Source organism: Pholis gunnellus (genome assembly GCF_910591455.1).
Source record: "Pholis gunnellus genome assembly, chromosome: 3".
Lineage (NCBI taxonomy): Eukaryota > Metazoa > Chordata > Actinopteri > Perciformes > Pholidae > Pholis > Pholis gunnellus.
The window spans coordinates 13,410,059-13,436,553 of NC_136529.1; the positions used below are offsets into that span (position 1 = coordinate 13,410,059).

A 26,495-nucleotide genomic window follows, 5' to 3' on the forward strand; every position below is an offset into this window, starting at 1 on the left:
TTTAGCTGCGCATAACAGCAGAGGTGAAGACAGGGATGGATAATCTGTGTGAAGCTTAATGCTAAATGATTTTATCGAGGCATTGACTTCAGGAGAAAACAGGAGGGTGGAGGCTTCTTCAAATTAACATTTATTTGTACTGCTTCCCCGCAGCCTCTTACTGCATGTCCAAAAACCGACATAGCAATGTCTCCATCCTCCATTATACACCCCGTGTTCATGTTTCTATTGTATATGTGCTTTGTGATGTATGTTGACATAATGCTCGGCCCTAATTGTGTTTGTGAAGTGTTGGAAACTTTGTGTGACGGCTATCAATGATCACATCTGCAGGCCCGAGGTGTTGTTGGGCTTCCACGCTCTCATCACACAGACATAAACAATATTAACAGCTTGTAAAAAGAATGTGCATGCTCGTGCCCACGTCTACAGGCAGGGATAGATGATACAACGTTGGACATCTTTTGTCAGGAGATGATGTAGGCTATGTATTTTCTTCTCAGTGTCAGCCTCCCGTCCCCGAGGGAGCACGCCGTGATGTAGGGAGTGAACAGCGCTTCCTGGTGTTTCAGCACCATTAGAGTGGACAGCGCTCACTTTGTACCACACTCATCACCGTGGCGTCCTGCGTCCCCACCCACAGGGCTGCATGGGCGTCACATGAGCCGCCATCAACCAAATACTATAAATATTTGATTGATGATAATAATATTGTATCAGCCACCATAGAGATGTGTCCAGAAATAGGCCAGTGCAAGTTCGTTCTGAAGTTTTGGTGGCGAGTATTCAACATTCATGGTTCCCTAATATGTTTCTTCTTAGCCTCACATATAAGTGTGTGATTTTGCATACTGTAGGTGTGAGTCATCTCAAGAACCCACATCTTAGGGTATGTTTATTGTCGATTCATGATATAAATCTGAGTCTTACGGTATATTTATTTTTGATTAAAAAGTAACTTAAAAACTAATTCCAAAAAGATATTAGTGACACATGTATCTTATACCACTTGACTCCTCACCCCCAGGTTAAGAACCACTGCTTTAAATTACCCCAGGGGCCGAGGCCCACATCTTTCATCAGCATGTTACTTAAGAGTCAGATTATTGTTGATTGTTAAATGTTATGCACCTCCCGTCATGCCAAATTCCGTATATGTTCAACATACCATGACAATAAACGGTTCTGATTCTGATTCTGATTATTGAGGTGTGCGCCTTGAAATTTGAGGCTAATTCTAGAATACTAATGATTTCTTAATGTTTGTTTTTGAATCCTTTAGATACAATTATGAAAGAAAACAGGACCAACTCTAGTCCATAGCCCTGGATGTTTGCCTGATTCCTCAACCTACAGTCATCATGGAGAAATCCTTGGCAGAGTTAAATAAAGCCGGCTCCCGCTCAACATCATCGCTGCCACCTGAACCTGTGGACATCATTAGCAGCAAGTCATGTTTCCGCAGAGTCAGGCTGAATGTTGGGGGTCTCCCCCATGAGGTTTTGTGGCGAACATTAGATAGGCTACCACGAACACGTTTGGGAAAGTTAAGAGATTGCAACACCCATGAATCTCTGATGGAAGTGTGCGATGACTACAACCTCGAGGAGAACGAATACTTTTTTGACCGACATCCAGGGGCGTTCACGTCAATTCTGAACTTCTACCGCACGGGTAAGCTGCACATGATGGAAGAAATGTGCGCCCTGTCGTTCAGTCAAGAACTCGACTACTGGGGCATTGACGAGATCTACCTGGAGTCGTGTTGCCAGGCGAGGTACCACCAGAAGAAGGAGCAAATGAATGAGGAGCTCAAACGAGAGGCCGACAACATGAAGGACATAGAGGGAGAAGAATTTGACAACACTTGCTGTGCCGAAAAACGAAAGAAGCTTTGGGACCTCCTGGAAAAGCCGGGCTCATCTGTTGCAGCAAAGGTAACCGTCTTTGGATGATGGGTGTAAGAGATGAGGTTGGGATTGGTTGGAGCAATCCTCCACGAGTATGATGATGATTTGTAAAGGCACACGCACACAAACAAACATGAAACCTGCAACACTAATGACATTCCCGTTGTTTTAGTGCAAATGAACAAATGTTAGCATGCATACACGCAAATCTAAAATGATGAACATGATAAACATTGTACCTGTTCACATCAGCATGTTAGCACTGTCGTTGTGAGCATGTTAGCATGCACACATTGGCAATTAGCACCACCTAAATACAGCCTCACAGAGTTGCTAGCATGGCTGCAGACTTGTTTTATAGTGTGTCGTACGTTGACATATTGATACATGATTAAGTCCCTCTTGTGAAGTAATTGCCTTTGGGGCCAATCACACAGAGACACGTCGTTAGAAACGTTTGTTTTCCGATGGTACACACAGCAAAAGAGAGCAGCGCACGCCAGGCGCGCCGTGTTTTTCAGGCTTTTTTTAGACATGCATAAAAGGTTAAATAATCTCAACTTTTCAGTGCCAGGTGTGGAGTCGCACTGTTCGTCAATGTCACACTTGACCAAGGCAGCCAATCAAATCAAGCAAGAGGTGGGCTTTACCACTGACTTCCTGTTTTAATGCCGGTAAATGTGGTAGGAACGGATACTGATATTAGCGATGGTTAATAAGGATGAACTATATACAGCTGTTTTGCCCGTCGCTTTGCCAAAGGTCGTTTTTTGAAGAGGCAGTGCCTGATGCGACACGTCTCGGTGTGATCGACACCTTAAGGTGTTTGTGGCAGATTGAATTGAACTAACATTGGATGCTGTAGTTTCTAGACAACTGAATCTCTATCAATAGGCCTAACATTAAAAACAAAACAGGAAAACAGAAGTTTTGCACCAATGAAAATTTGCCATTTTCAGACCTACTAGAATTTTACAGTTGCACAAAATGAGTCAATTAGGACACCTCTGTGAGTTGGGCTTCGGTGTTTACTCATGTTTTGATTGTTCCACGGTTGGAACACAAAGTATAGAGTGGAAATTATAGAAAAAGCCAGCCAGCGGATGTGATTTATCAGTGTGGGTTGTGTGCGCTATTATCTGCCATTATTGTTGTTCAAGAACTAGAAAAAAAACACGTGTTAGTCTCACAGTAAAAGCAGCTCTCTGCATGCATCTTTAACACATGACACAAGATTCATTATCTGTATCTCCTGTTGTACTCTTATTACCAGACGTGTAACAAAAGGTCATTGCCATATCATTGACTCGCTTTTGAAAACATGTGAGCTACCTGATCATATACTCACTCACCACTAACCTCTTCAAACACACAGATATTCAAATGCACAAGCATCAAGACACACATGCATGCTTACACTTTGTCTCACCTCAACTGGTCATAAATTCATTAAATCCAGTAAATCATTCAAATATCAATTAGATGCTCTGGCTTACAACATGAAATAGATATAAGTAATTTATTTTGTTTGTCCTCTGGATTATATAAGTTGTTTGCTTGTGAGAACCCCACCCCACATCATCCTGAACCAATTGAATTTGAGATATACTGCAGGAGGCTGGGATATTGAATTAGATCTTTGTGCACATAAATAACAAGTCAGAACTGATTTAGAATTGTTTGAATCATTCGCATTAATCAATGCTTGGAAGGAGCATTTTTTGATCAATAGAAGGTGGTTGTGACATGGCATTACTGTACATATTTCAATATACAGCTACAGTAAAAGATAAATGTTAACCCAGAAAACCTTAGATCGTAACTGTTTAGTTTATCTCATAGTTATGTCAGTTCAGAAAGTTGTCAGACGCAATTTATTTTCAGTATAATTTAGGAACCCTATATTTTGTTTGTAACATCTCTGTGTTGAATGTCATCATTAGATGTCGAGGTTATCATCCTTCTGCAAGATATTTTTCTTATCTTTAAGGCATGCCATAGCGCGCTGATTTCTATCAGGTGTGCTCACCTTTAGTCTTTGCAAAAACACAGAGTTGGCCCGCAGCCGCAACCTGGGAGACCACAGCGGAGTTAGACATGAGCAGCCTTTGATCACACTCTTCTACATTGGCTCGGAGGGATCAAAGAGGATGCTGTCTCTTTTGCACGCAATTAAAAAAAATGGAGCGGTGTGCCTTGTTTGGGAAATGTGTTGGAAATTAAACTATTAGCAGTGTGTGCTGGCTGATGCTTCGCGGTAAGGATTTGTTGAGAACTGTCACTGCCACCCCACAAACAGACTGAGAGAGAGAGATGAGTGCTGCAAGTCTGTCAGTGAAACGTCTTCTTCATAGGAATCAAAGAGATGTAAAATCAATGTTTATTGTGTTCGAGCTAAGGAAGTGCAGTAGCCTAGAAAAAGGAGATGATCACTCCGAGTCGGCCATGCGCTGCTGTCTCCATTATAGCACCCTGATATCTGCAATTGATCAAAACAACCAATGGATGAGTGGGTGCAGTGCTTGCTTACCATTTTAAAAAGTGTTCATCATCTCTGCTCTTGGCATCATTATGAGCCTATAGCGGAAGATTGCGTGCCAGAAAAAAAGAGCAACCTTGACACTGCAAGAGGCAGAGTTTACCAATTCCTAATTAGCTTAAAAGGGCAATGTGAAACCACAGACCGAACTACTAAAAACACTGATCGGGGTTGATGTATTGTCTTAGTCTTTTTTATAGTCTGGAGCACACTGTGGGCTTGTCGAGCGGTCCAGCTCCGACCACAGATTGTCCCAATGTTCATCGGCTGTGTGCTCCCTATCTCGGGTCAGAGATAGAAATGTATGTCTAACAGCTCATAAACAGATAGTGGATGGTAGAGTTAAGCACAAAACAAATGGTTACCAAGCAACAAAAGTATAATTTTATCATCACTGAAGGAGTGGGTACTGAACATTAGAGTAAGTCTATTCGTGTGTCTGTGTGTGTAAGCGCACCTCTACTTAGTTCCCGTATTTTAATGTCCACATAGAGCAACACAAGAAAGCACGTAGTAACTGAATTATTTGTTAAGATGTCGAGGGAAAAATCCTGCCCGTGTTCTTTCTGCTCTGTCATCCTTCCGGTCTCTCTTTTTACCTCACTGGCTCATATCTCTGCTTCCTTCCTCCCCTCTTCAGGCTCCTCCACTATACCTCCGACTAAATGTCAGGGAAATGTCACGCTAATTATTCTCCAGAAGACTCCGGGCCCAATTTGAAGCGTCCTTCGCTCTCTGTTTACATTCTTTGTAAGCCACAGCATTGACTGTCTCTCCCTCAAATCAGATTTCAGTCACCATAAAATAAGATTGTGTCTGTCCGCTGGCAAAGCGGCGCGAAACAGTCAGATTGGTGCCAAGAAATGCCCTTTTCCACCTGTAGTGGCATTAATGTGTAATTTGGATGGTTTCTTGTCATTAATAATACTAAATAATACCAGAACTATTGGACGTCACCAGATTGGGTGCTGAGAATATCACTTAACAAGCAAATAACCTTTCTTTATACTGTCACTTCCAAAAAAAAAGCATTCACTTAGTCAGTGATTAAAGTAGTGATGATACTGCATTTACTTATTAATGATTAGGCTACCAAAGAAGAAGATTTACAATTCTGAATAAAAAAATGTACAGAAGAAACCAAACACAAAGATTTCTCTCATCTTGTCCTCTGTGAATCCCCCAAAAATGTAATTAGCAGTTCCTGCTCTGTCAGAGGGTATTGTACATCAGATGGCAGGCAACAAATTCCAATTATATTCCTCTCATGTCACACTTAAGATGACATATACATGCGGTTTGGCTTTATTTCTTTTCATAAATCAGTCTGCAGCAGAATTCAAAACACAAAGTTAACCAGACTAGCATCGATCCAGAGTCATGAAAGGAATTAAACTTATTTTAACCCAAACCATGAAGTTGTTTAAGTGCCTAAACCTAACAAAATAGTTTTGTTGCCTAAACGTTTCGGTGCCTAAACCTAACCAAACTGTGACCGTTTTGAGGGCTTCTTGTAGTAGATATGTCCTGTAGTACTGTGGACCTGAGGCAGATAGACCTGCATGAAAGACCAACAATTCCTGTTTTGCAAAAATCCAATAAATTATTTTGCAAAGGTCTGAGAGGCAGTCAGGCAATCCTCATTCACTTTTTTTGATGTCTGGAAAGCCAGACGGCCTCATTTGGGGAAGAAGCACAGGTTCATTCTGGCCCTCATATCATTGTGAGGATCCAGCGCTGAATTGTTTGAAAAGGTTCTACAGCCAATGCACTGAGACAGCTTTGTCAAGGCCGCTGTAACGACCGTCTTTTGACAGACTTCTTTCACGACTTTTAGATTTTAGAGCTGCTTTTGATAGATTTATCTCTCTGCTTTCCCACATCACCTGGAAACTTGGGTTGGTCCTCAGGGTACAGTTGTATCCCTGTTGTATTCACTTCATACCTCTATAACATATTGCTTCTCTGTTGTCACAGCAGACTCATGTTCTGCTTTCTTGGCACACTGTTGTTTTCTGTTTACATACTTTCCTTCTCGAAACAGTTATTTGTGCAGTCCAACAACTCCAGCCATCAAACGAATACTTCTTGCTTGCACACCAATGCGTCAAAAAACGCAGCTTGGTCAGTGCTCCTCAGCTTCAAACTACGATGCTCTATGTAACTCTAATGTCAGTTTTGCACGTCACTGACAGCATGCCAATAAACGCTTGTTACATGCATAGTGTCTTTTCAAAATAAACGTATGTCTTCACAGGAAGTTAGGTTAAGGCAACAAAACCACTTAGTTAGGTTGAGGAAAAGAGCGTGGTTGACGTTAACGTGACTGACTAACGTCACTAAAATGACAAAAGAAATCACGTGGCTAACGACTGAAGTTACAAAATGTTTACTTTACTTCGCAGAGCAAACACCGACACCACCCTGCTGTTGGAGGCCTGGCCGTGTTGCTGGCCTCTCTGGCAGGAAGCTGCAGAGTGACCATGCAATACTGCAGTCACAAATTTGAGCTTGATAGGGGATTTGGGGGGGAAAAAACATATCAGACCTACACAGGTTATTTGTCAATGTCGTCTGTGTTTGTGCGGTGCTGAGATATAAGCTGGGATCATGTGTACTTGGAGATTGAGTGCCTCTGCTTTCATGCCAGTCGCTCCGTCTGCCTGTCAGGGAAGAGCAAAGGGAATTGAGCTCTCACCTATGACCAATTTTGTTGTCACTGTTAAGAGAACACAACCATACACACTCGCTCACATAAACACACCTATTCATGCAAGGATTGTATAGTATCAAAAGTAGTGACACACAGTTTATGATTGATTCATCAGTCTTGGACTAATTTTGATCTATGAAGCTCAGAATTGTTTCCCTCAATGTGTCAACAAACGTTACGAGCCAGAAAGTGAGCCAAGTTTTAGACGGATAGATGGTGGAAAGTTGAGGGTTTTTGTATCTGTTGAGCAATTATGATCATGATCTTGTGATGCATGAGAGATGGCTCCCTCCCGTATCCTGCATCCTCATTCCAAATTAATTTGCAAGTCACAGCCAAACACTTTGAAGAACCACAGTTTTGTTTATTTGCCATAATGGAGGCATCCAGAATATTGTTTTCTTCACATATGGTGAAGATTGAATCAACTTTGGGAGAATCAGTGAGTTTTTGACAAGTGGTACCCAAATACATTGGTGAAATTTGACAACTTAATTTGACAGTTTTATCCAAGAAACTTAAACAACCAACATAAGAATAAAGTATCATCACTGTTTGAATTTGATGTGGTGAACGTGTTCTTTACACATCCAACAGACAGAGCAGCATTAGCATTTCAGGCCACCGGACGAACATAAGTCTCTTTATTTGGTCTCCACCAACCAAAGTTGTTAAATACTCCACTGTGTTTACCAGCAAGTCGCTAGCTTTGTCTGCTGTTTGGTGCTGGACAGGTATAGCTTTCAGCGGGTCTATCACTGCTTTTGCGCCAGCAACAGCTTGCTCCAGCCAGAAAACCAGAACAAAGCTAACAGACGCTAACATATTTCTTAGAACTGAACTACAGAGTTGTGAGATAATTCTCTGTGGATCCATCATGTGAGTGACCCATTTCACATTATACTTAATTTGATCCATTTGTAATATAAAACATTAATACAAGCAGCTTTGAGGCTGCTTGTACAGTACAGTTGTGCATACATTTGCATTGATACCCCAGATCCGGTTGAAAATATCAAGTTTTGTCTTCAGAGCCCATTGGTTTTACTCTGATAGTAACAGCAGGAACAACAGATGAAATTATTAATTTATATTTTTACATACTTTTAGGGAAAGCACCTCTTCGGGAAAACACTCAGTAGGGTGCAGATGTCCACTAAGGCTTGATTATTCCCCCTCATAGCTGTTACTGTCACAGTCAACAGTCTGGCTATAGGTAAATTACACATTAGTAGCAGAAGTTTGGACTTTAACACGTATATGTATGAATGTGTGTGTGTATATATTTTAGATATCCACCACACGATTATTGTGGAAAAAAGAATTCATAATAAAGATATGAATGCATTATCTATAGAAGATTTGGAAAAAATATATAAATAATGCAGATACTTTCGTTGGAAAGCAGCCGTCTCTTCAGGCCTGCCTTTAAAGCCACTACCCCCAAATTATCACGAGAAACGTAAACATATCATAATGAGCATAAACCACGAATATGGCTTTTGTTAGTGCTCACAGCTGTTAAGCTAGCAGCTTGTGGAAGACTCTTGTGACAACTACGTGTGCAGGGGCAGGCCGGCGGGCACGTTGACAGGCACTTTGCATTTTGGCTGAATGAAATGATTGGACGAGCTTATTACAGTACTGCGAACGCCAGAGTTAACAGATTTCTTTGTCAGAGCACTTGATTCATTGATTGCTGTCAGGATGTAAGGAGAATTTCAACAAACTGATCCAAAAACATTTTTGAGAAGATTACCAACACTGCCTTTAACATGATATCAATATTTCTTTTTTTTTATATTATTATTGTCGATAGCGGTATATCATATATATAAATACATGTAGACATTTTTAGAAAATGTTCTGGTACATGCTGTACATCTTTCTCAACAGACTCTCCAACTACAACAAACTCTATATACACATCACACTATATACAGATATATAATTATACAAAATACCCTATTTTAAACGGGTTCACTGAAGCCTGCACTACAATGTTTCTTCAGTGTTTCTTCACTGGAGGTGATTACAAAACCACATTGACATTTGGGATTATCATTTGATGTGTTAGGGGTACATTATGTGATGAAACATGAGAGCGCAGACCATATGATCACAGTTCCTTTGATTGATATTCATTCATAGAATTAGTAATTGTTGGACGGATGTTTTGGAAAGAGTTTGGCATTATTTGGTATCTGTTTTAACATTGTGCTGCATATTTCAACGCTCGTTCACTGTTAATGTGCAGGGGTCTGAGTCTCTAGTGGTGGAGTCGTGTTTCAGAGTATTTTACAAGTCATGTCATGCATTTTGTAGTGGATAGTTCAGGATTTGTAGCTGCAGCTCAGCTTTTCTGGCTTGCACTAGGACACCGCTTTGGTATGTTTCTGCTGCAGAATAGGTTTAGCAAAGACAGTTTGTTCGTTTTGCTCTATTTACTATTGCAGAATTTATTTCAGTGGACGTGTTGTCTTTTTGGTGACTAAAATTCATAAATGTGTACGTAACTGTGGTGATCGGAGCAAAGTGATTGCACGCATCCGTTGAAAAGAAGGAATTAACAAACATGTAATGCTTTTGCCACTGATGAACAGAATACACCATCTCTCCATAGGAATGGCTCTGAGATTGTGTAGTGGATGACAAGAAAGTGGAGATGGTCAAGAATAGCGCACTGCCACTGCAAAGCTCGACAGCTCCTTCGTTCGTTTAATTTAGAGTTGAGCTGTTACATGAGCACTGAGTGAAAGACACTAAGACTTCACTGTCCCCAAGAGGACGAAGCCTGAGGAGCAAAGACTGTAAGGGAGATAAAAACACTAATAGATCAAGAGATCTGGCAAGTTGGGGACTGTTAATGGAAGAGAAAACGACTGTGAAACATGGAGGCCGAACCAGAGAAACTGGGAGAAAATAAATCTCGCCGATGATGATTGTTGAATATTCACTCTTCTTTAGCCTGTGGGAACAATCATGGGTTGTCAGTGTATGACGTTGTAGTATTGCTCACATTTAGGATTGCATCATATAGGATTCCATCTGCAGAGCCTCAAATAATACCTTTAATATTTTCACTATTCTAAATTATCCGCATTTTCTCATTTAATTGTTCAGGTGAAATTTAGGTCATGCTGTTTTGGACCTTTATATCACACACAGCAATATTGCTGTGTCATGAAAAAACAAGTATTCGTATAATAACAAAACCAGAAGCATTTAGCATTCTACTGGCAAGAGATTCTGTGTTGTCATAGTTATAAAAAGGATGTTTCAACGTATTAATACAATACTCAGTTGTCCTGACTACTAATTAGATATTAGTTAGAAATGATTGATTCAATAACATGACTGTCTCTTGACTAAATAGTCCAACTCCTACCAACTTAGAAAAAGGTTGATAACATAAAACGTAGTGATTGGGAGGCTCAGTCCTTGGCAGCGACTTGGGTTCAATTCCGATCCACGGCCCTTTGCTGCTGTTCATCCCTCTCGCTCTCTCCACCCTTTCCTGTCATTCTCCTGCTGCTCTAATAAAAGGAAATACAAGCCCAAGTTTTTTAAAATAAAACTACTTAGTGATTGGGGGGAAAGACTTTGATAATCACTTTCACGGAGAGTATCAGCCATTTGAGTTTGTGGTTGCCTTCGGACCGGATTACATTTTAAAGGATGAGGCTATGCGGGACCATATCCCACATTCCCCAAGGCTAAAAGAACAAAAGCATCCAGTTAGTATTTTTTTTCTGCTGTAAGAGCAGAGAACAAAAGTTCAGCATCGGAGATCCATCTCTTCTAAATTAATTCTAATCCTGAGTTGTCTCAATAGACACGTGTTTTGCAACAAAGTCACACAGATGCTACCCTGTTCATAGGAAGGAAATGCATGTAGACCTCCTGTTAAAATAATCATAAATAGATGAAGCATTCTGAAAAAAAACTACTAAAGCAATTTGAGCATGGACAAAAAGGGTTTATGTAATACCTTAATTATAATGATAATAATAATACCATTTCTTTGCTCAAATTCCTGCACAGCAAAATGCATCATAAGAAAAAACAGTGATGCACCTGCCTCCTCAATGTGAAGCCATATTTGTGTTTCCTCTATGAAAACGTCCTCTTGGCAGTGTAGGAGTTTAGTAGTATTAGTAGTAGTATTAGATTGTATTCAAGACATGGTAGTTTTAGTCAATCTCGCTCATAGACTTACAAGTACTTGAGTACTCAGAAGAGTCAGTAAGTGAGTGATTAATAATGAAATCAGTTTTTCCTGAATGAGTACTAACCTTCAAGGAGAGTGCTCATCAATGACTGTTACAACTTTTTAATCATACATAAACGTATGACGCGGTATACTATACGGTAAACACTGACGTTGTTTGAGGAACAATATTCCCTTTTCAGCAGGGAAAGGTTAACATGGTCGCAATAGTTTTCTCCTCTGTCTCAATGAACATGAGGTAAATAAGCACAATGCTACTACCCTCTGCCAAAACAGTGGTCCCATTGAGAATGTAGAGCATAAAGCAAGAGGAAAACATTGCTACGCATTGATGTGAATGCAGACTTTGAGTTAGCAAAGTAGAATTTAAATCCCCAAAAAAAAGACAGAAGAAGGATAAGCCCGTTACATGCGGAGTTATAAACTAAAATTTACATTTAATTGGTTTTGTTTTTAGCATTTACACTGCAATCTATAAAGACTGTCTGCCATGTCTATAGGTATCAGTCACTACAATGAAAAACAAAATCACCTACACAGTCAGGCCATGGTGGCTCAGTTGGTGAAGATGCACACTGTAATGGATACGTACATGGGACCTTTGTCACATGCTACTCCCCACTGTCTCCATTGCACATGCAGGAGAAAATAACCACTTCAGTCAGTTAACTCTCATGGAATGGTTTATATGTACTCGGAGTGGGTGTTTGGTGTCCTCTGAGGTGTATATCATGACCTTTTATGTCTGGGCTATGCAATGTATTGGATATATAGTACCAGATATATGTGATTTTTTTTCACCATTTCTTACACACACAACACAGCAGATTGTTCCTGAGGCAGCTGCTAGCCGTGGCCGTGCGGACCATTACTGGGATATGCAACCCCCTGCACACCTTATCCAATATTCAACATCTATATATGTGCACAGGACAACTGGGTATATAAATCAGTACGCTCGGCTCCAGAGGATGCTCCGCTGGTAGCTTTCCGCTTTGGAGGGTTTCACTCCGCCGTGCAGGTTGTGCGGTGAAGTGAAGGAATGACTTTGAGGAAAGTGTGAAGGGCAGAGGCAGAAATAGAATCCACTAAAGTGAAGGAGAAACCTTCATCAAGCCCACGGGTGATTCTGTGAGTGGGGAGAGAGAGCACTTGACTAATGGTGCGAGACGCCTTTCATCTTGATGAGCACTTTCACCTGGCCTGGGATGACGACTACTACTACTACAGACACACACACTCTCATAAACACACCACTTGCACATACGCATCATGACACAATTTTTTTTTTTTAAATCTTATACCAATGCTTCTTCTACATTCAAATTGACTGTTGGCTAAGCCCGTCCCCCAAACAGCGCTTGTCCAATCATAGCTTAGCAATCATGACTCAGCACAGGAGGTCTGTCAAGCTTGAGAGTTCTCCACATGTCAAAGCATTGACAGTGTGTCAAAGCAGTCACTCCAGCAACCACAGCCAAACTCCTGATTCGAAATATCAATCAATTGGCCTTCATCCCGATGCGAAAGGTATTATGATCCGATGGCGGTTTGTTTTGTGTGAACAGACAATAAAGTTTTATCTTATCTTAATGTTAAAAGTGTAAAACATGTACTGTTTGAAAATGCGGAACAATAATATAATCTCTGTCTTGCTTTGCCAAGTATTGAAGCTAAGCAGCTAAACAGTATTATGTTAGAATAAATAACAATTTAGTCAAACATTTCTCCTCATCACACCTTTAATACGAGGACTAACTGCACTGCAATAAAAGAACAAAACGGTTTTGCCTCAGACGTGCAGAGGCCATTCACATGCCGCTTTGTTTGCGCCCTAAATCTGTTGTTGTCTATGTAGACGGAGGCGTGACGTCAGCACCCCGGGATAAAAATACTTATACACGTACCGCGTGACATGTGACGAGGACTACCAATCAGAGCGGGCAGACGTCGTTTCTTTCTTGCATAAATAACAGTCTGTGGCACATATATGGAGGAGATCTTAATCATTTAAGTGCAAGGCTACCCAGAGCTTTACAATCCGTCCCATGGATTTTTTTACTCGCTTCATCCTTCATCTAGCGGAGAAAGTCACAACATCCGGTTGAAAGATCAGGCAAATTTATACAGACAAATTGAACCTTACTGTGAGGGATTTACAGTGCCGGCAATCCATTTATCTTTGTTTTGACTTTGTTTAGTTTAGTCAGTGAGGCTTACTGGTAAATTACGGCAACTTCATCACTATCGTTATCGCAGTGCGCAGGTTTGGTTGCTAAGTAGCTTAGCAACAGGTGTGACGGGAGCGCAACCTATCAAGCACCTTGGATAAAAGGATGAAAGTGGCAGAGCTGGCGTTAACCACACATTTTTAGATGCATGTGAATGGACCCTATCATGTAAATCTGTAGCCATTTAGTGCAATTTAATTAAAGAAATCTTCCTTGCAAAACGAGTAAGCTGGAAACTTTAAAAATTCAGCCTGAGAGGGCATTTCCAAACACAGAGCTAAGCCCAGTTTTCTAGGAGCCAGCTGATCAAATCTTGTTCCTAGAAAGCATAAAACTGCTTTTGTCTAAATCTGTCTGAAACCATAGACATGGACAATCACCTTTTTTTCGAAAATTACCAAGAATTATAACTGGTACATCTGTCACCGTTTTCATTGTAAATTGATGTGCAATGTGAGAACAGAGTGGAAAGCTTGACAGTAATTAAGGGGGGTGGGGTTTGCAAATGGCTAATTACCCGTATGCACATGTATGTACATTAGTACAGTACAGAGCCTCCTGTACATGCTGTTATTGGATTTTTTCAGGATCAATACAATAGCAGTATCAAAAGTATATGTTTACAGCTGTCCAGTTGCCAAGGATTTGCTCTTAAAGGGATTAACAGTACTGGTACTGAATGGCCTCTGAGCTCTCACAAGCTGTGAAAGATGGACTCTGTAATGTTACGCTAAGTTATCAGTAAGTTGACTGTCTGCAGTAAGCATCTGTTTGACTTCAGGATTAACAGTCATTTTGCTTTGTTATTGCTCTTGCTCTGTGAATACAATATGCTACATTCACATCTTCCAGTCCAAGTCGTTTTCTCTCTCCATTTCTCTCTTTTATTTCTCACTGCCGTCACTAAAATGTTTAAAAGTTCACTGTCACTATCACCATGGCAACTGTCACTTCTGTGATGCTGAGAATTGCAGCTGCCTTTTCTATTCAGGCATCATTGTTGATTGACTGTGTGTGTGTGTGTGTGTGTGTGTGTGTGTGTGTGTGTGTGTGTGTGTGTGTGTGTGTGTGTGTCTATAGAAGGGTTTTGTGTGCCTTTCTCTGTCTGCATCTCTCTTTGCATTTCAAATCAATGCTTCTCTCATGTTTACATTTTCCTTCTGTGCTGCTGTCTGCAGGGTGTGCTGTGACGTTCTCTGGTTTCTGTAATAAATAATCATAGACTGCAAGACTGCGTGAACTGCGTCATACATTCATTATTAGACAATAGCAATGTTCTGCTTATATATCTGAGGGTTTTTTTTATTTACTGTGCCATACACAAGATCCTTGGGAAGGACTAGTTACGTGACTACCATGGGAATATGGTGAGATTCATGGTGAGACATGGACAGCAGAAACCGGTTAGGCTTTTCCCCACATTCCACACATCACCAGCCATAACTGCTCTAAGATATTTCCTTATCCAGAAATGCCCCTACACAACACTGATTAAGCTGTCTTTCATGTCCTTGCAATAAATGCTGCATACTCCGAGGTAAAATTCCTGAAGAAGACAGCCTCCTTTGGTGTGCCAGACCAAACCCTATACTGTTTCTATTTATACAGCCACCATGGACCAGTCAGAGTTTAAATATAGATGCTGAGTCTGGATTCTCTTCTTCATCTGAAACACATGAATAATTGAGAGGGAGGGGAGATGAGGTGGGATTCATTCAGGAGATGGACGGTCCAGGCATAGATTTCCTACATACAGTAGCAGTTTACTGAATGGGGTTGTGGAGCACTTTGTGCATGCAAGCATTGCATGAGTTAGAGAAAAGTTTTGACGAAGTCCCCAAAAATGGCTTGTTTCTGATTTTTCTATGACTCAAAAGTACGTAGTCTCTTAATAGAATGCATTTGAAAAGAAAGAAAATCAAATAAGAGCTTCCAACATGTAGAGGCTTTCAGGTAAAAGTTGAGGATCATTTGGATACCACCCATACATCCAATCTAATGAAAATTACATTATCAAATTCCATCCATCCATCCATTTTCCTGGCTGACCCAGACTTCCCTCTCGCCCGCAACATTTTCCAGCTCATACTGGGCTGGAATTAACACATCAAATATGTGGAATATACTCAATGAATCTATCATGCTAATGTGACTTTTCTGACTTTCTTTTGCAATGTATTTGCAGTTAAGCAAATTACTCTTAGCCATCACATCTGCAGTATTCAAATGGAGTAGCTGCCAATCAATAAGATGCAAGAGGATTAGAAGTGCAGTAGCCTTAACGTTAGAGCAGTGAGATGATGATCACTCGTTTAAATCTACAGGCCTGTGCCTTTATTCAAAAAGCTAAACAGGCAGTAGGCCCGTTGAAGAACCACGAGATACAACTTATTCATTGTTTGCAAGATGTGGGAGGTTAGAATTAATGAGGCTCTGCTTTTCAAAGTTACAAGCAGAAGTGATGTAGGGTGGGAAGGCTACAGCTGAGCCACTGCAAATGTGTGTGTGTGTGTGTGTGTGTGTGTGTGTGTGTGTGTGTGTGTGTGTTTCAAGCTATCATGCTGGGGGAAATGTGGAAGACACAGTCTCCTCCCGTCTCCATGGAAACCCCATCTCTTTCACAGGCAGTGAGGCAAAGCCCGTCCACATTCAGGACCAGAGGTGTGAATTATTACACGTTATTTAACGCTCATACTATCGACCACTGACAATAACATCTCCATGAAGATAAAGGTCAATGCTGTGGTTCTGTGTGCGCCTGTTAATCGAATCTAATTGTACAACAGCTGAAGTGTGGCACACGATTTAAACGTCTGCGCCTGAAGACGGACCTTGGTAATTGAGAGAAGAACACAACGTTAAAAATGCAAGGAGAGAAGGCAGCACATCGCCTGAAAAACCAACAGCAATCTGACACAATTAAGTGAAAAGACTAGAGACGTGCAGCGCAGATGGTTCAAAGCATGGGTGAGCTTTGAATAAGGTGCAAATTAGGGAGAGAAGGAAGTAGAGAGGGAGGGAGGGAAGGAGACTTTGTCAGACTTGCTTTTCACAAGCAGGTCTACTTAGCCACCTCCTGTCGTGCTTCAATGGGGTTGTCATGGTGACAGTGGTTGGCAGTCGAGGCTGGGGGAGTGTGGCATGGTTTCCCTTGTGGCCTCGGATGTGGCTCAGGGGATGATGGGAAAGCAAGTCAGCTAGTCAGAGGATCTTAGTGATCAAGCAAGACCTGGATTTACTCAGCCAAAAAATAAACACACCTTTACTAAAAAAAAAATGTTTCAGTCCACGCCCGTCTCAGTGTTAAGTGGAGGTTTAAGAGTATTTTTTTTAGGTAGATCCAATGTGTTTCCCTGGGTGACTGCTTGCGGAACACACAATGGTCTTGGGATTCACAGGAACAGGAGTTTCCACGACTGAAGCACAGCAGTGCGTCTCTCGCTCCTGTTGCTGCTAATGAGAAAGGTGCCAGTTGGAGCAGTGGGAGTCTGGGAGTTCCTGAACGGTCACTTGGGACGCCACCAAACTTAATAATACAGTGTGAGAACACTGACCTGAGCTGCACCTAACCAGAGGTGGCTGAACCAAATAAACAACTAAATCAAACTCAAACCGACTAACCAGCCATCAATAGTGCAGCGGCTTTGGAAAGCAGATTAAACACACTTTGCTCAATTCGAGGCTCTTGTTTTTTTTGCCAGTAGTTTATGGTGGCTAATGCAAAGTAAAACAAACTTTAGATAGATATTCTGTACTTTCACTAATGCTAAACTATGTTTCTACATAATCGTTACATGTCGCCATATTGGCTGCTGTGGGAAAGTTACTCTCACTTCAAAGCTGCACTAATCAATATTCTATGTCTTATATCAAAGGAAACCCACAGAACATTAGCATACAACACTGTGGTTGCCCTTAGCTTTACAGAGCATTTTAGCATCTTTCAACTGGTTTCACAACACACAACTTAACTGTTTAGTTCACACTCTCATCGCTCTCATCAACCTTGTTTCCAGTCACAGAAAACAGATGTTTCCAGCAAAACATCTTAGGCAGGCCCATTGTACGCTACCAAATGACATACAGACAAAGTTAGCCCCTAGCTGGTGAAAATAATTGTGCACTAAAGAGCCAAAATAATCCCGTTAAGGTTTGATCCAATTCAAGTAAGAAAAAGGTGAATACTGGTGTTGGTGTGGCCACAAACACGACTCCAAATGAATGCTAATAGGTAACGTGTTCACAATAACAACTTTATATATAATACTAATGTATTAGTATTGAGTTTACAGGTCTTTTTGCTGCTCTTAAGTGGCCAAAAAGAAGAAAATGTTTCAATAAAGAGTAGCCCAACAGCATTCAGTGTAGAGCTGGGCGATATAGAGACAATATTTTTTAGTGAATACCTCAATATCGATATTGCGACGATAGGATTGAATATTGGCGCTTTTACAAAATATTCACACGAGATTTTGTAAAATCATCACACAAAAAACACTTTTATATTACAATATCCAGACGATACCTAGTCGATATATTGTTCACCCCTTATTCAGTATAATAAATACAACATTATGTTATTTATTCTTTATAGCTGATGCCTTACTACTACTGTAATTTCCCTCAACCTTTTGCTCACATTCACATCAGCGGTTTAATGGTTGATATCTGACTGATAATACTGCACATTTTTTAAAGTCTATATAAAAAGTGCTTCAAGGTTCAAGGTTCCCTCCTTGGTGGCCGGGTGCTGGGGAGACAGATGAATGGACCTAACCTTGACAAAACCCAATGTAGCACAAAGCAAATTAATCACAGCTGCTGGGACACAGCCAACATAAAACCAGGCAATTGTATTTGAGCGAGAGCTGCAGAGAGAGCAAACAGCAAGTACAACTGCATTATACGGACTAATTGTAAATGACTACGTTTTTCTTCTCTCTGAGCCCCAGGTGTATGTGCTTCTGGAGAGCAGAAATTGTTTTGGTGTATAGTGTATGAGCCAATATTCCCTGTGCAATGACTTCCTTGTCTGAAGGCTTATTCCCTGTCCCGTATATGAAATAAATTCCCTCCCATATGTAACTTGGAGGAGAATATCACAGGTTGCGTATGTGTTTGGGTGGTTTTTGCAGGCGTCCTTCACACCAGTTGTGTCCCAGATATCTTTTCAAAAAGCCTAATGAGGGCTGGTGTCACCTTGTCCTATAGAAGATGGGGGGTCTGTGTGGACCATTGGGTCTGCTGAGCCACACGACGATATTTCCCGAGAGACAAACCACTGTGTGATCTGGCTTTGTTAAGTGTCACAGTGGGATTTCCTGTCAATCTGCTCTCTCTCACTCTCTCCCCATCTCTTGAACACGTGTTGACTTTTCCTCTCCTCTAGATATAAATATCTTCCCCCCTTCATCCTGTCCTCCCTTTAGTAGGCCACCAAGGAACATTCACTGAGACTCACTCTCACTTTTTGTGTTTATATAATCTAGTTGCAATGACGGAGTATTCATCAAACCTAACGAATGCACGCGAAACCTGCATTCGTCCACTGAGAGTCTATAAATAGCCTGTAATTGCGTTGATACCATCACAGTCATGTCTTGGGCTCCATTCAACCATGTCCTAGACTAGTGTTTGTTTGCTGTACACTGATACATCTTTATCTCAGATTTACATTAGTGCAATAGTTTGATTAAATTAGCGCCCTGTGACATTAAATACCCAGGACAGAAAGAGATAAAGACGCGCAAGGCAGTGTGAGTGAGTGCAGAGTGTGTAGAGACGGCGGCAAGAGGGACAAAGGCCAGTGGGAAATGAGCGGGGTTTCCTTGTGGAACTTGACCTCATAACCATGTTACACAGCAGCACCAGTGTGCCTTCATTAGCGACCTTTTTATAGCTTCTCAATCCTATTACTTCTGCCCTTTTTTTTTCCTCCCCTGCTATTATGTTGCTACAATCTCCCGCGGCTCAAGGATTTGTTATCGACATCCTTTTTCTGACTCATTACAACACCGCTGCATCTGGTCCTCAATGAGTGAACTTTAAAAAGGAGACGTGCAGAAAATGTGTACGTGCTTTAATGTTCGAAAATGTCTGAAAATACCGGTATTCACCCTCTGTCTGAAGTGCTCCATTTTACTCCGTTTTAATGGAATTGCGTTGCTAGGCAACAGCTTGGGTCCGTGTCTTTACTTCCTGTCAGCTGATGTCATTATCACACACCGCAACCGTAAATAAACCGGGTACAGAAATCCCGACTGCTCGTCTGAAGGCACTTTCTAAATATGGGCTGTGTGTATTTCTCCATGGATTGAGCGTTTCCATACTTAAAACAGCATTTATACAGCGCCTAGAAAAAAAAGAAAATCTCCCTTTTTAAAATATGGGCCTTTTAATAGTTTTTTTTCTTGTTTATTTTACAAAGATAGGTACAATTTGACACAAGCAATACAACCTGTGATTTACTTCGTACAAATATGTTTCTCTTTAACAACATCGTGATCTTCTTTCCTCTCTATCCATTCAGTTTTGTGCGGCCACTCGTCAGCTCACCTTCGCTCTTCGGTCCCAGCACCTCTCTGCTCCTGAAGTGTTTGATTTAACTGGGGTTTATTTCCAGGGCAGGAGGAGAGGAGCACGGAGGGGGAGAAAATAAACAGATAGGGTCATTATTCATGCCTGCCGTGACGCTATGGCAACAGTGTCCTCCTGCTCTGATTGGTCGTAGATAAGGTTGCCTCTTTAGCCAACACTTTTACTCTTGGGAGTGGTCTCCTCAATTATTAGGCCGTTGTCAAGGCCTGTGCTGTCAATCACTCCCTAACAGCCGTTGCCCTTGCCCTATTTCTGCTGCTGTGCTTTAATTTCCTCCAGATGAGGTTTAGGGAAACCCTGCATCATGTGCTCTATGCTGGCCTTTGGTCTGTTCGCTAACACAAGTGTTTAACCAGTCGATCCAGTTTATGGATGAGGTTTGGATCAAGCATAGGGAGGAGGAAAGTGTCATTTTTTACCTGTTTTATGATGCAAATTAAATCACGCTGAAATAATTTATTTCATACTCATCTACATTAGATGTTACATGGTGTATTATGAATAGGCCTTTTGCCTATGTTGCATTGTGGTTTAAGCTGCACACATTTATTTATTTTTTACTTTTCTCTGATTTATTTCATCACGTAACATCCTAACCTTATTCGTGTGGGCTATTGCCAAAACAGGCTCTGTGTTCCAGCTACAACCTCCTACTCATCCCCCAAGTTGTGCTGTTTGGTCTTGTGTCAGGATTTCTCAGAGTCATTCAAGGTTAATATAACAAGTGCAGACTATAGTTCATGAAGTAATCCTGTCCTTGGTCCACTAGAGGAACAGATGCTCACCTTCCACATTACCGTTGCTGAGTTCACTGCTCTATAGTCAGTTTTGAAGCCTCCTACAAAGGTGCATTTAGCGTGGATTATGGAGGCACAGTTACACAAGTCATCTGAAGTCTGTAATTAAAATATGTAATGCTTTGCTGTGCAATACCTGTGTAAAAGCATAAAAATGAGCTATATTATATGTGTATATATGTTAGTTTATGATAAATATACACTGCTGGAATATGCTGCCTCTGTGAATCATCATCACTCTGGTCCGGCAGGATTCCTGCTCTTATATCTTGACCCCAAGATCAAGCAGTTGAATTTGTGCCCTTTGTCCCCATGTTTTCGGAAAGCTGATTTTGGAATCTCTTTATAAAACTGCTATCAGTGGGATGCACACAGGGGACATGGATATTTTTAGTAATGAAATAAACCCTTAAAAGAAACTGCATACATGTATATATACACAGCCCAAATGGCAGCTTAACAAGTCTAAAACTAAAAGGCCATTTACTCAAATAATATTACAGAAAATAAAATTGAGGCTAAAAAAGAGACTTTCTTACTTATTCCTATTGGATAATCCACAGACCAGTTATCATGGTTTCTTAGTTATGAAGACTAGCTCAAATGAAAGTGACAAATATTTGTGTTTTCGGTAGCAAAATTGTATGTATCTTCCTTGGGGTGCAGCTGTAGTCTTGGTGGTTGATATGTCAAATCTTGGGGACAAAAAAAGCTTGTGTATGTACCTCTAAGTGAGGAGGAAACATGATTTTAATAGATTTTGATAAACTGACCTTTAGTCTGGGATGTGACATCAATTTATTTGTGGATTCAAACTAATAATATCATCCTCAACAGCACACAGCAGCAGTGCTATCAGTTCAAACATAAAACACTTCTGGTCGGAGATTAGAGGCTGGATCACATTTCCTTAGGTATCTTTCATTGTGGTATAACAACATAGTCACTTATTCAGATCAAACAAGCTCAAGCTGCAAGAATAATATGCTTCAGAGCAAATGCAGGGATTTTTTTGTTTACACTATGAATTCTAGTTAAGATGGGAGCTGTCATACAGTGCTAAAAGACGTGCAGTCTACCACCACGTACTTGCTTGTTAGCATGATTGGTGGAGTGAGTGTGTGTGTGTGTGTGTGTGTGTGTTAGGGTGCTGTTTTCTGACAAACTCCCCAGTTCTCTGTACTGCGTAAGATGAATCAGACATCATCTAGTGCAATGGATTCCGGAGACATTCTGTTCCTACGTGACTACATTTCTATGTTATGGTGGTGCCACCGCAGGTTTAGTTTTTAAAACAAATCGTACACAAACAACTTGGTAAAAGAATCTTCAAAATTAAGCATTAAGTGTAACCTGAATCAACAGCTATTAAATGTATTGCCATGGTATTCAGACATCCATGCTCCATCCACATTAGCTGTGCCTACGTACAGCCACATGGCTGCAGACTTTTTTTAATATGGAAACATCCTCACATTTTATTTCTAAAAACTTCCATCTACCCAAAAATAAGAGTTTTATGTCATTTACTAAATAACGGACAATTGGAGACATTGTAAGAGATTTTCAACAAGCTGTGATGCTCTTGCTTTTGTTTATTGGTTGGTCGTTTAGCACAATTATTTTCACTCAAGGAAACTCACTCATGTGAATAACCCTGATAAGAGAGTCATGAATAAATAAGTGGTCAGAGCCAATCACACACTTCATACTCAGGTTTATTGAAGTTTTTAGACTGTAAGGTTATTGGAATTATTATTGACACTTTCGTACTCGATTCAAAACCCATTTAAAATATACGAAATGTGTAGTTATTGTATTTTAAGCTCAGAATAAGGAATTTATGACATCTAGTTTTAATGACTAATTCCCTGATCCTGCAAGCCTTACTAATATGATTTTCATTCATTTTTCTTTCAGATCCTGGCCATTATCTCCATCCTCTTCATCGTGCTATCCACCATTGCCTTGTCTCTGAACACCCTTCCAGAGCTGCAGGACACGGATGAGTTTGGCCAGTCTTCAGACAACCCACAACTGGCCCATGTGGAAGCTGTATGTATTGCCTGGTTTACCATGGAGTACCTGCTTCGCTTCCTCTCCTCCCCCAACAAGTGGAAGTTCTTTAAGGGTCCTCTGAACGTCATTGACCTGTTGGCCATCTTGCCCTACTACGTCACTATCTTCTTGACAGAATCCAACAAGAGTGTACTGCAATTTCAGAATGTCCGCCGCGTGGTTCAGATTTTCCGCATCATGCGTATCCTACGTATTCTGAAGCTGGCTCGTCACTCCACAGGTCTTCAGTCTCTAGGCTTCACTCTTAGGAGGAGTTACAATGAGCTGGGCCTGCTTATTCTTTTCCTAGCCATGGGCATCATGATCTTCTCCAGTCTTGTGTTCTTTGCTGAGAAGGATGAGGAGGATACAAAGTTTAAAAGCATTCCAGCTTCTTTCTGGTGGGCTACTATTACTATGACCACAGTAGGCTACGGAGATATTTACCCCAAAACTCTACTGGGAAAGATAGTGGGGGGTTTATGCTGCATAGCTGGAGTGCTTGTGATTGCCCTACCAATTCCCATTATTGTAAATAACTTTTCTGAATTCTACAAGGAGCAGAAGAGGCAGGAAAAAGCACTTAAGCGAAGAGAGGCCCTAGAGAGGGCAAAGAGAAATGGTAGCATTGTCTCAATGAACTTGAAAGAAGCATTTGCTCGTAGTGCAGAACTGATGGATGTGGTGGTGGAGAAGAGTGAGAGGCCCCATGACAACCATCTCTCTCCAAACCGTTGGAAATGGACCCCCAAGAGGGCTGCATCAGAGACAAGCTCAAACCGCTCCTTCAACACCCAGGAGCTAGGTTCTCCCAACAAGGCCGGAGCCACCAGTCCCCAGAGGCTAAATGTTCAGAAGCTCGAGGAGATGTACAACCAGATGGCCATGACACAATCCCAGCCAAACCTCAATGCTAAAGAAAGGGGCTCCAAAATTGGCAAACAGAGGGATGAGATAGAGCTGGGGGCCATCCAAGATCACAGGCCACCTATAGGAGCCAGAGAAGGAGTGGTGGACATGAAAAGCTTGTCCAGCATAGACAGTTATATCAGTTGTGCTACAGACTTCCAGGAGAATACACGCTACCCCCATAGTCCAGCAATGGAACTTGGTCTTCAAGAAAGCAACAGGTTTTCCCACAGTCCGGCTACAGCTTTCTCCCAGCACGGTAGTACAAAATCAGGCCAAAAATACATCGGGGAGCGTGAGCCTATTCTGACTCCTGTGTCTATCACAAAGCCCCCATGCACAGAGAACACACGGAGATTCTTCTTTTCTGGCAACTCCTCAAAAAGCCTTATCCCCAAAGGAGGCTGTCACAGCGAGGGGGGGTCAGGCCCGTCCCCTCTCTCAGACAGCTCAGTCATGTCAGACCAGTCTCTACTAAGCCCTGAAGTTTCTGTCTACACCACTGCCAGCAGCAGAACTCCACCAAAGTCCCCAGAGAGCACTACCCTGGCAGCAACTGTCTTCACCTTTCACGACTCCTCCATCAGCAAATACATCGACGCTGATACAGATGATGACGAGCACCTCCGCGACATCTCCGATGTCAGTCCCTCCGAGCGTCTTTTGGCTGGTTCAAGCCCAAAACGAAACCTTAGCATCAATTATCAGAAAGGCTGCAACCATTTAGAAGCAGCCCAGAAAATGCTAGGCCAGAACTGTCTATTCCCCATTGAAGGGATTCGTGGGGTGGCTCATGAGAATCACGTAGGGCCTGAGATGTCACGAAGACCAAAGGTTGAGAGGGGGCGTCAAAATACGTTGGATAAAAACCTCTGAAGTACAAGTGCAGCAGAAATAAACAGGAAAATGGGGCCAGAGTGTTTGTGATGGAGACACCAGACAAACTTAAAACACTCTAAGACAGAGAAAAGGGAAGCGCGAGAGACAAAGGGTCTCACCGAAACATTTCACAAATTACCTGAGCATGCCATTGGGCACTAAGCTCAGGGTCAACATGTGTAGTGAATACTCTGGGAGAAAAACACTTCTAATTTGGAGAATGTCACTGCCCCTCCTTCAACTCATTCCTGTTAGTGGTATTACACAAAACAAAAGCACTCCCAGGTAGCCAACGGGTCTGTTCAGAGATCCACGTGGAAGCAGAGTCACCAGAGAAATTGACACGTGGTTACAACTGGTGTAACTAAACTGAATGATGGTTTTAGCGGCTGGGGGATTTCTCTAAACTCTCTAGGAAAAAAAATCCCAGCTGCCCACTATCCCATTACTGAGTCCCAATTAATTTTGTAGTCATGGAGATACAGGAGAGGACCTAGAAGCCTATAAGCTACTTACTTGTGCCCTCCATTCCCAAAACTGGCCTTAGTCATTTACATTTGTAGGGGTGTGCATATCTGCATATACTGTAAGCGAGTGTGTGTGTGTGTGTGTATGCGTGTTGTGAGTGAGTGTGAATGTAGATGGGTGAACTAATGGTAAGTCCTATACACTCTTGAGATTGTCTTACCTGATTTATTTTTATATAGCCTAGATAAGAGAAAGTTAATTATAGAAATGTGTGATTTGCTAGTCTGCTGTGTCATATGTGAAGAGTAATCCTGTGTAAGGTTCAATGTCTTGGCACAGAGGCTACAGTTATTGGAGGCTCTAGCCAATCATCCATTATAAGGAGTGCTCTTTCTTAAACAGTATTTTGCTATTCCCCCCCCCCCCCCCCCCCCCCCCCCCATGTTATCATGTCATGGTGAGAATGGCCAATACTTTCAAATCTCGACCAGTGAATATTGTTTTTGCACCTCAGTATAATTTTTTAAGGGATGGTAGTGGACCAAGATTTTTTGACGTGGGCTAACATAAGATTAGAGCCAGAGGTAATAAGCTTGATAGCTGCATAAAGCGCACATTTATGAAGCATGCATGCACCCAACCGGTCAACATACAAAAACATGAGACGTTTTTAAAAAAATGAAACAGATGAAAATCCTCTAATATCTTTTTTTGGTTTGTTTGTTTACCATATATGTTTACTGGCATAAAGTTTAGATTTCAGTAACAGATGTTTAGCATGCATTGGCCTCCCTTCGACCAACACAAAAGCGTCCAAAAGGGATCACACACTCAGATAATGGAATATACGTGTATTTATAGCAGGGGAGATTTCCACCTCGTCTTTGTTCCTTTAACCATCAAAATAAACTTCAATGGCACTAAATATACACCGCCAGGTTAACTTTACCATAAGTCAGTTGTAAATACCTGGCCTAATGAAACTCATGCATGAGCACACACACCCACTTAAGATACAGGTATGAAAGACAATGTTCAGGATACATAGATATACACTTAGTTTCCATGGTGACAGCAGCTGTTGTCAAAGGCTGGCAACAGCTCAGCAACGGTTTGTTAATTGGGGCGGGAAGGTCTGATTGCATGTAACGTATGTTCAACAC

At 41.4% G+C, this 26,495-nt stretch overlaps 1 protein-coding gene across 1 annotated transcript; it reads left to right on the plus strand.

Moving 5' to 3' along the window:
- Positions 1-1,349: 1,349 nt before the first annotated feature.
- On the plus strand, positions 1,350-24,861 carry kcnb1 (potassium voltage-gated channel, Shab-related subfamily, member 1; the record flags this gene model as incomplete). The annotated part of the gene is made up of 2 exons (XM_079186714.1): positions 1,350-1,937; positions 22,939-24,861. The coding sequence occupies exons 1-2, from the start codon at positions 1,362-1,364 to the stop codon at positions 24,859-24,861; spliced, it is 2,499 nt and encodes an 832-aa protein (XP_079042840.1). The 5' UTR covers positions 1,350-1,361.
- Between the last annotated feature and the right edge of the window lie 1,634 nt (positions 24,862-26,495).